Source organism: Stylophora pistillata, chromosome 12 (genome assembly GCF_964205215.1).
Source record: "Stylophora pistillata chromosome 12, jaStyPist1.2, whole genome shotgun sequence".
NCBI classification, from domain to species: domain Eukaryota; kingdom Metazoa; phylum Cnidaria; class Anthozoa; order Scleractinia; family Pocilloporidae; genus Stylophora; species Stylophora pistillata.
This window is the reverse complement of record NC_142530.1, coordinates 15984999-15995897: the sequence shown is the minus strand read 5'-3', so window position 1 is coordinate 15995897 and position 10899 is coordinate 15984999. Positions and strand designations below refer to the sequence as shown.

Below are 10899 nucleotides of genomic sequence, written 5' to 3'. Positions count from 1 at the left end.
AAGCGACAAGCCGTCTGTAACATCTCAAAGTGGATTCACAAGCGCGGTTAAACTTTTGCATTGGAGGCTTATTACATTTAGGACTAAATGTTATTACATTTAGGACCAAATTTTATTAAATTTGGGACTTTATTACAATTAAGAAAGTTAATACATTTAGGACTTTAACAGCCTCCTCACTTTTCATTACTCTGTTCAGAGCTTCCAGTTTTATTTTTTTGTTTTTGTTTTCTTCCTCCCCTAAGCTTCATGTAACGTTTTAAATAATTAAATAGTTGTTGTAAATATTTTACACATGCGTCAAAGCTGTTTGTGCAAGAAGTTTTTTAGAAATAAACTACGAAGAAAAGAAGTAAAAATATTTCAATACTGATAATAATAGATCATACAGAAATTAATATCGATGAACGCGGGAGATCAGAAAACGTGGACTGAAAGCAGAGTCAAGGGTATGCTAAAAATATTGATAATTATTATTTATTTTTGGCTGATTACTTACCTATTCCGTTCAAACGGCGAATATAAAACCACGCTGGGTCTGAGCGGAAATTCTTGGGTCTTGCTTCCTTCGTGTGGTTGTTTAATTCACAGATCTGTTCTTTTCTATTGAAATTATAGCTCTGGCAGGTAACTTCCCTTTCACATTGGATATCACAGATATGAGGAGCTGCTACTGTCATTCTCTTGAGAACGAAACCTTTGAGAGCCATGCCACGAATGTTAATTTCTGTCCTGCACTGATTCTCAGCGGTCACAAGGTTAGTTAACGAAACACAGACAAGAAAATAACGAAATGTCCACAACATTTTCCCTGAAAAACGAAAATAAAAGATAGGTCTGGGTATTACGGCATCAATTATCGTACTTTCAGCTTAAGGCTCTCTAAGAAAAGTTGATACTTAGAGTAACAGGACCTCCCCCTCCCCCCCCCCTCCCCCTTCGGTAGTGCTCTTTTTTAAAAGTAAACACATAACGCAAAAAAAACAAAACAAAACAAAATAAAAAAAAAACTTTCCGTTACGCCTTCAAGAAAAAATATGAATAATATGTGTACTGAAGAAAAGAAGAGAATTTTCGAAATAAAGTTCTATCTATTGAATCTCTTTTTGGTGCGATGTTGTCTTTTGCATGAACTCAGTGTCGTAGACTAGTTGATTTCAATCACATTTTTTTGCCGTCAGTTGAGTTGAATTCTCTTCGTATTATTTGAGCGAAAGAAGAGCTATTATACAGTGTCACTTCATTAGCCTCTGCGTGATTAATTGTCAGTTTAGAGAGTTTGGAAAAGCCAAACTTATGGCCTTCTTTGTTTGGAAAATGTCGAAAACGTTTTGCACAAGAATTAATCAAAAAACGAAAACTTGTGAAGTTGACAGTTGTGCACTGCATAAGGAGTCTGTTTTCAGCCCTTTTTCATAATTTAGCATTGTTAAAGTCGCTATGACCTTTTTTTATTACTTTACATCAAAATTTAATGACTCTAGAACATGTTTTAGCAACATTAGCGGTATTTTAACGTTTTCTGAATTTTTTATCAAGAAATGTCTGGCCGAGCAAGAGGGGACTGGGTGCCGTTACGTCACAGCCGTAAGCATATTTTCTTATCATGGCTATTTCGGTGATAGTTTCGTGTCATTATGTACGATATTTCCTGTTGTTCTGACGAAAGTTTCTTCTCCGATGACTCGGAGTTTAATCATATTCCAGAATACGTGGCGATTGAATCCGAAATTGCGACCCAAAGCGGTGAAATGGGGGACAGGGAGGACAACATAGAAGGGCCAAATTCAAACGAGCACTTTAAAGGTCTCGAATCTACGGAAAGTGGTACGTTAACATAAATTTTTGCCGACTTAAGTGACCTCATGTTTAAGGTGGACTTCGTCTTCTCCAGCCGGGTTCTCGAATCTTACATCAATGTCGCTCTTATTTCTCTTATGTAAAACAAGTTTCGAAGCAAACAACATGCAATTTGTTTGATATGGTTGGACATAAACAGAAACATAAATTTTGTAATTAGCACATCGTCTTGGATCTTTCGAGCAGGAATTTGCAAACTGTAATCAGTCTTCTAGTTTATGTTGCGAATGTTATTAGGTGTTGTTCTGGCAATGGTGCACCGAGTTCTTGTTAAATTTTAAAGAAGGCCATCGTCGTCAAAAGAGCAAAGAATGCACGAATTCTCCCAAATCGCTGGTTGTACTTGAAGATACGAGAGAGCCGATCCGGCTTGAAATGTACCATATTTATTTTCCTAGAAGCTGAGCGATTTTTGCACGGAAATACACTGAGAACTACTCAAACGTTAACATTACTGGGGGTTTGGCTTACGCCGAGTATTTCTTAAAAAAAACAAACAAAATTCTTACGAGAGAATACCGTAAATCTAATGTATATTCGGTTAAGAGCCACGCGATCATCAACTCACAAATTACTAATCCTACGCAAAATTATAGTTACCCTATTACTTTTATTAGAATGGAGCCGTTTATTAGTGATAACTTAAGAATGAGTGTGAATTCGTCGTCTTCTTTGCTGTCGGCCTCAAGGCCATTCTATCGTCCGCTACTTCAGGCAATTTCATCCTGTGTCTTTGAGCGCGTTCGAAATCCCCCATGTTTTAGATGATTTATCCATCATCTCCCTGGAATTTCTTCTCAAGCCCGTTTCACTTTGGATCGCTGCACAATTTCTTCACCTTAGCCACAAAATTTATCCGCTCATAGCTTTCCCAAAAAGAACGAACAGCTGTTCCCCTGGCTAAGTAACACGATCTGAAAAAATCAGCAGAGGCTTTGCTTCCCAACATTGCATTTCTCCTGACTACTCTGCCCCGAAAAGGCGAAGACCACTCCAGAAGTATTTGATCTAATACAGGATACTTTGAATACAGCTCGTTTTGCTGATATTTTGAGCTCACCAGTGGTCTCAGTTAACAACTCGCGTGGACCTTTTTACAATTTCGACAAAAGTTTTGGTCTCGGCTTATAGACGGGATCGGCTTCTACGCAAATGATTGCAGTATTGAACATATGCATGAATTCGACTGAGTCGGTGTCCACTTATGGCTTATTTTTCATAAAAAACCCAACAGCTTCTGAAAGCTAAAAGTGTAGGGTCTCGGCCTATAGCCAGGATCGGCTTGTGGGCAAATAATTACGGCATTGAACATATGTGTGAATTCAAAGTCGATGTCCAGTTAGCACACTGCGCTCACAAACTGAATCCACCTCTTTCGCTTTTTCATAGCCTCTGGACTTCGATTGTTCTCGAAAGGAATCTCGTGAAGCGAAATATTCTTTTTTGAGTCAGGGGTATTCGAACAACCCCAAACTAGACATTGGAACGGCATTTTTTCGCTCAAAAGATCGTAAACAATGGATTATATTCCAGGCTCACTTTGCTTCTTTGATAAACTTGGTCTCATAACCATGACGTCACGAATATTTGGGTATCAGTACTCTTTCACGCGGCCAAGGAGATACAGGGAGCCTAAGTTGGTTACAATTTCGGACTTTTATCGCCTTGTAAAATAACAAAGGCGCATCAGGATCACTCACAAATCTTTCCAGGCACCCTCTACATGCTTCTATTTTTATAATTTAATGCTAAAAAGTAGGTGTCATAGGGACTTTAAACACGAAGGCGCGCTATAAAAGGAGCCTTAGGTCCCACTTGACCATTTGTCAATCAACCGTCGTGTGATGTAGAACTCTTAGAGTCAAGTCAGCTTGAACTACAGCTACTCCAAAGCAGTGAACAGCGGGCGCATTCCTCAAAATTGTTTTATGTCTTCATCACGATACAAGAATTTTTGAGATTTGTATTTCCTTTCTCCAATGAAAACTGTCTTTATTTGTGGCGGTAAATTTGAGATCGAAGTACGTGGTTCGCAGGTTACCTCATGCCACCATGCTGGTGGAAGTAAACAATAGATATCCCATTAGCTTCTTTTGTTCGTCTACCAGCATTTAAATAGCCCTTATCGCATTTATGCCCACTGTACGAGAGCTCAGCGACTTTGAAGTTTCGAAACGAGGCTATCTGGTCACACAGGTAAAACTTTCAAGTAAAATCGAAGCAAACGGCTACGTTTGGAGGCATTTTTATTCATTTTCTTAAGGATACAGCGTGCTCTCGTCATGGTTAGACATTGTATTGCGTACGGGTGCAACATTCTACTCAGTGAATCGGCAACTGACGAGATCCATAAGATTTGGATTGAAACCGCGGTCTTGCCAAACACGTTCAACTATCAAACTAGAGGCGAACACATAAAATCCTCTCAAATAACGAACTTACAAACGACCAGATTAATTTAATGGCAAAAGGGCTTAAACTCATTCCAACACCCGCTACAAAACAAAAACAGATCAGACAACAACTATTGTGTGACTTTGATCAGTTCGCAAGGAGAATGCGTCTGATTTACATATTCCGAGGGGAGGACAAAAAACCCATCCCTGGCACGTCAAATCTACATGGATACCACCAATACAAAAATCAGTAGCCCTTGAAAGCTATTCAGAAGAAGTTAAAAGTGACCTTTCAGAAATAGAAATTACAAAACCAAAAGATAATTTGCTTCCGGCCGAACGCAAGGCACTGAGGGCCTCGAAACGTGACTTGAGTTAAACCTCGAAAAGGCCGAAAAAAGAACAACAACCGTAGTCATGAACAAAAGCGACAAAATTTTGCCGTTCCTTTCTTAAATGACAGCCATTCTTTCAATCTTCCTTTCGTGATGCTAGGACAATTACCACTAAGAATTTTCACCCTTTCCTCCGCAGAAAAACGCAGATTCCGGAGACATAGAGTGTTTCAGGTGTTTCTCGAGAAACGTTGACCCGATAGCCTCGTCCTGAAACTGTAACTCCGCGGAACCTTTGCATTGCAAACACAAATGCGATAAAGGCTATTTGACCCGCACACGTCAATGGTGAGTGACAAATGAGCCTAGGTCTTCCCAGGGAAGACTTCCTTATATAGCGCGCCTTGGTGTTTAAGGCTCACAGTTTCAGAGCATCCCTTTTTTGGTTTGCAATGCCACCGTTGCTCTGCCGTGAAAGCAAATGGCGAAAAAATCCTACCGAAAGTCACATTCAAAGGTGTTCGACAGCTGTATATCAAAACGCCACAAAAGAGGTCGAATGGATGATCCTCCACATTGCTTATTCAGCTTTGCCATTGTTAACGCGGGATCCACAGTAATTGGCTAAGCTGTAGCGGTCTACATGCCCGAGACAATTAGGCGAAGCCAAATAAATAAATAAACGTGCTGTCAAGAATGCATGCAAATTTCCGTTTGTTTGCTTTTCTATGAAAGTTGATAAGTGTTATAAAAGCAGTATTCCTTTTTAATTCATAAGAATAATGGACTAAAATCTACGCAATCTTCGCCACACCTTACACCAAAAAGTTCTGCTCGTGTGGGATTCGTTTCGTGGTCATTTCACGGAAGCCGTATAATAAGTCTCGTGACTTTTTTTAAATATACAGGTGTACCAGTACTCTTCTTGTCCATTGTTAGACATCGAAAAGTCGAAAATGTCCATGGAAAGCATTGCAGAGACAGAAGACTTCTATAGAGTGCCTTGTAGACGTGACTATTTTCGGAAGTAAACTTTCATTTAGTCTACCTTAAAATTTTAACCGTTTGTAATATTATTGCAAAAAAATTTTGTTGCAAAATGCATCAACCTCTCGAGCTTCTTGTAACATGCATTTTTTTATCCTATGCCATTGTAGGGAGGGTAACCATTAAGACGAACATCCCATCATACTTTATGTTAGGAGAAGCTTGTGCGAATATCTTGAAGCTCAGTTTTGTCAATAAAGACAACAAAAAAGTAATAAAATGTTTTCGTAAACTTTAAAATATCACTCAGACTATAGTTCATACATAACTAGAGGAAAATCTTACCTTGTTCTTCTTCTATTAGGGAAGCCAAACGGTGAGAACGAAGCAGTAGAATACAAAGGGCATTCGAAAACGTTCCTTATAATTACAGCGAACAGCTGTCTGCTCGTGGACATTGAGCAAAAGTGTGTTTTTCACTTTAAGGAGAACAACGGACAAAATGAGACCGATGGAGTTTCATCTGCGCTCAAAGAGGCCGCCTTCTTAGTATGATAATGAGGTTCTCAGTAGTTGTCAGGACAGAAGTAGATCCTCGAGATCTAGTTGGTTGGTCAAACTTGATCATGTTATACATAATGCATATTTATCGCTATAAATCAGTTCAATTCGTAGAGGAAAATGTTTTTTTTAATGTGTTTATCAATTCCGGCTCAACTATATCCGCAGGGTTGTTATGGATAGGTTCCAGCTGTTCGAAGGCTGTTTATCAACGATTTATACACACTCCTCGTCCGCCCACACTTAATCGACTGTCAACCGTTTTAACAAAACGTGTTAATATCCCAAAATGTTCGGTACGAGATTGTGAAAAATTTTATCGGTTTGAACTGGATATTTTTTTTAAAAAGGATTTTAGTTATTTCGTCAGGCCAGTTTCTCACATGGTTAAGTCTCAGCCGTTGATAACTTACGCTCTCCTCTCGCTTTTATTCAGCTTATCAGTTTGATGAACAAGGAAAGTTGACAGTAAATGGAAATTTTTCATTAAAAGCATTCATTATTTCTGCTGGAAATTGTCAACAAGTCAATTGTTTTCACAAGTGCCATATCTACAAGGAGGAATTCTTACATAGCAACCCACAACAATTTCAACGAATATTACGGTATGCTTTTGTTGTCTTCCGCTGAAGTTAATATCAGAAAAGGAGACACTTCTCATGAGTGTCTAATATCTTTTAAAATTTTTGCGTAAATTATTTTAATACCTCCTGATTGCTCTGTGTTTTGCACTTCGCCGACAGATGTTTTTTAATCAAGCATTTTTTGTTTATTTAAGATAAAGTATTTTTTTTGTTTACCTAAGATATCATGGGCTGTCAAGATTAGTTCGTATATGTGAGTTAGATTAAGAAAGCGGCAGTAGGGAATCCGAGATCAGGTTGAAAGGACTGTGATTCATTTGAAAAGTGTGTTTTCTGCCTTTGTGCAAGGACTAGAAAAGATCGCGTCTTAAGTGAGATAACGCCTTACAGAATTGTGTGTATATCAACATTGTACGCATTCTGGAAATCTTTTTTTGTCGCTTTTGATTTTGTTAGATCCAATATAGGCGATCCTCACGTCTATTTTTTGCTTTTAGTTGACTAGCTAGCTCGTGTGCGCGAGAAAACTTGCTAAAAAAACTAGTTAAAAAAATTGTTAGATCCCGAGGACTTTATTTTCCTGGTGAATCTTCTAAACCAGTGGTACCCGAAACCGTGGTGCGAAGCACTCTGTCCAATCAGAAACTGTGTTGGAAATCATCGAACCATTCGCATCGCTTTTTACAGCCGTACTGAAGAATGTCCTGTTCTACAAGGCTAATCACTGATTTATCATCCCCAAAGAATTCATGCCCATACAAATTTCGATTACCCCGCAAAAACCTTTAGTCAAGGGTGGTTTTCGTACGCTGTAAAAAAAAATTAAAGACGAGTAAAAACGATAAGTAAATTTGGAGATTCTCGAAATTTCCCGTATGATATAAATTTATAATTCATACGTTCTTTCACGAATTAACCTTGCTCTCAGTTGATTTGACTTTGTGAGGTAGGTTTTTAAATAAGAAGAAAATACTGTGAGCTAGATGTCATTTGTTAATTTTTACTCGAAGTTGCTTTGAAACCTTCACTATGGACCGACAAAATAGGAAAAGTGGTCGCTTTTTTTCTGTAATCGACTCATAGGAACAGTTATTTTGGCATTTCTAATTAATCCACTGGCACAGAATGTTTTCAAGACCTATCTAGCTGTTAGTAAGCACAAACGTTCTTTCTAACTACATGACAGTTACAGCGTTTTACTCCACATAAAGTGGAGGAGCACGAGAATCTCTTAGAACGCTAATCTAGATGTTTTAACACCTAACATCTGTCAAAACAGAATAACAAAAATATAACTAGTAAATAAAGTTTTGTGTAAACTTGAATGTGCCACCACCTACAGTCAGTGCCATGTGCAGCAAAATTTTGCGGGCCCAAAGGACAAAAAAAAAAAATTGAAGAAACGGGGTCACGCTGACTGTCTAGCTAATTATTGAAAATCTATTTTGGTTTTGAGCTGATCAAGAAAACAAATTGACTGCATAATGAACCTTTACATTCTTAAGTATGTATTCATTGAAATTAGAAGCATAAATCATGAAGAGCTGACAAGACAACTACATCTGTACAAAACCTCTAAGTATTTAGTCCTTATTTCCCGTATGTTCTTATCTGACCAATCATTCTTGTCAGTTGAATTGTTTCTACCATATACTATGCTGTAAGCGAGATTAATGGTAACGAAAGGGTTTCTTCAACACAGAGCTTTCAAAGTGCCATGGCACTGCAACAGGTACTCAACATTTGGCGTGTAGCTATAGGGAGGCGCACCGTGAGGGATTCTGTCCCCCTTTTTTATTTTAAGTACTGAATGTTTGTGTTCTTTGGTATCTTATCACTACATAAAATTGTGGAGAAGCCACTTTGCTTTGAAGTGTAACGGGTTCTTGCGTTGATCTTAGAATTTCTGCAATCAGATAAGCAACTTTGTCTATAGCTAAAAAAGTTTTAAATACGTCTCACGCACTAAACCTCGATTAAAACGATTATAAGAAGGAGTTGTTTCCACTGACCTTGAGAGATGAATACAGAACTGTATGAAGATTGAAACTCATCGTTAATTACTCCGTAAAGAGCCGGAGAAAGGAGAAAATCACAGCTTTTGCTGTCGCGATAAATTTCTTATGTACTAAATATTGACAAACTCACCTGCTTTAACACTTTCTACGGTAACCAGCCACATTTTACATAATGTAACCAGGCACAAAAATATACTATTCTTGGTCTAAATGATGTATTTTATGATGCGTGCATTCCTGGGCTCTACCTTTTTGAAACAAGATTAAGAAAAGTAGGTCTATAAAAATACCAAGTCAGTGCACTTCAAGAAGCAAAGGGTCTTCAATCAAAGTTGCTTTGATAGCAGATACTTTAAAAACGGTCCTTTTTTTTATATTCGTGCCAGATAGGGATTAGCCATTTTTCCTCTCGCACTTGAAGAAACTTAAGACTTAAGAAAAACAATTTCGAACTTAAAATATCATAAGGAACGCCACGAATCGACGGTCAGCAATCTTCGTTTTGATAAAAAAAATAACTGTGTATGATTTTCCAAAAAAAATTGTCTAGGAATAGCAATAAATGTGTGTTTATATGTATGTAAAGTGAAATTGTGCCCCAAGCTAACTTAGACTACTTCCTTTCTGAAAAGGCTCCACATTCCTCGATTTAGGTTTGTGAAAGTTGAGGCACACGATCAACTCCATCTTAGGCCTAGTTTCTTCAAGCACCAAGTTTTAATTCATACAACGCGTTTAAGCTCAGTTGAATTCAATACGACCTTCCGCTTTTTTTAGATAAAAAAGTCTGCCAGCGGTCAGGGCATATCCATCACGCGGGATCGAAAACTCGAAGACGTGCATCGACAGCGTTGTAGAGACGTGATTATTCATTGTGGAGTAGACTTTCGCTTCGATTAGGTAAACTCTAAAATAATACTCAGACTGTAAATTAAGGAAGCCAAAACGGTGACAACAAAGCAGTTGAATACAAAGAGCTTGTTCTCAGAGAACGCCTTTTTACTTAGTTTATCCTTATATCGTCTACTGTAACTCCACCGGTCGTCCACATACGTATCTAACTCAAATAGAATTTATTATTTACAAAAGCGAGCTGTGCGGGCTATCACCAACTCAGACTATCGAGCCAATTCTGCTCCTTTATTCTCCTAGCTAGGAATTTTAGATATTTTCCTGGTCAATACGTTTGAAATCCTTTCGGAAGAGACGTCGACGAAGCAGATATTTGAACAAACACTGAGTTTAATAACAGTTAAGTTTTGTATTTTTACGTTGTCAAACTACAAAGGAAAGAAAATATATACGTTACAATGTTTTACAGATACAACTAACTACAGGAATTACGAAAATTACGAAAAAATTACTAAAACTACTCACAATTCTGGCTGCCTTCTCTTCCGACTTTTTGAAGCGAGGCACGTATCTATTTATCCTTTTACAAGAATATGCGTGTTACGTAATACGTGTATCTTTTAACACGTATTTATTAACCCTTTAACAAAGTCCCAACTTTTACATATTTTTATGTAAAATATGTGCATTATGCAAAGCAATTTCAAAAATAACTTATTGCCCCCATTGCTTCTCAATCTTTTTGTAAGGAATAGCCAAATTCACAACTATGGTACCAGAACAGTCAGTAATTATCGAACGCATTTGTGCCGCACAAATGTCAAGCAATTAACAATTCTCTACCAAGGTCGGTCCTAACATTTGGAACTCTCTCCCGATTTCAATCACTCGTTCGTCAAACTTTTTCAGCTTTAAGACGAAATTGCAAGAGTTTTTACTTAAAATAATCGCTGAATTGGCCAAGCCGCACATTCGCAGCACTTTTTCTTTACTTAATTTATTATTGTAAGTGAGGTGGCTCTCTCATAAGCCCGGTGGCTTCTTGGGTCTCCTCGCCTTTTAACCGTTATCGCTGTAATTAAATATTTTTGTTAAAATAAGGCTAATAAAAGATGATGATGATGATGATGAACTGTAGTTTTCAACATGTTAAGACTTAATCAAAGTTTGAGAAAGTACTATTCTGTCAACATATAAAAACTGACAGCTCCATTTTGTAACTTCTACATGTACTATAAATAAAAACTCGTTTTCTAAGTTTTCATGCATTTACAAGAACATAACACTTTGAATATGTTAAATTTAA

At 37.7% G+C, this 10899-nt stretch overlaps 2 protein-coding genes across 10 annotated transcripts in view; one reads left to right on the top strand and one right to left on the bottom strand.

Annotated features, from left to right (window-relative positions):
• Nucleotides 1–6064, bottom strand: part of LOC111331846 (uncharacterized) — a 15221-nt gene extending 9157 nt beyond the window's left edge. Inside the window, exons 1-2 of one of the 2 annotated variants that reach the window (XM_022937045.2) lie at nt 5924–6064; nt 500–811 (exon numbers count right to left, since the gene is read on the bottom strand). In XM_022937045.2, coding sequence (XP_022792780.1) covers nt 500–806 — 307 coding nt within the window. In that variant the 5' untranslated portion in view covers nt 807–811; nt 5924–6064. Of the gene's footprint in view, nt 1–499; nt 812–5090; nt 5192–5923 lie in introns of those variants that run through there. The other variant, XM_088741406.1, reaches the window with a different exon arrangement.
• LOC111331848 (uncharacterized) overlaps nt 1–10899 on the top strand; it is a 17673-nt gene extending 6774 nt beyond the window's left edge. For 3 of the 8 annotated variants that reach the window (XR_015994076.1, XR_015994074.1, XR_015994077.1), the window contains 2 exons: nt 619–758; nt 4791–5092. Coding sequence is in view for 2 of the 8 variants with exons in the window: in XM_088741404.1 (XP_088597530.1) it covers nt 1638–1827; nt 5943–6133 (381 nt within the window). In the remaining 6 variants the exon portion in view is untranslated. The other 5 variants (XM_088741405.1, XR_015994075.1, XR_015994078.1 and 2 more) reach the window with 5 other exon arrangements.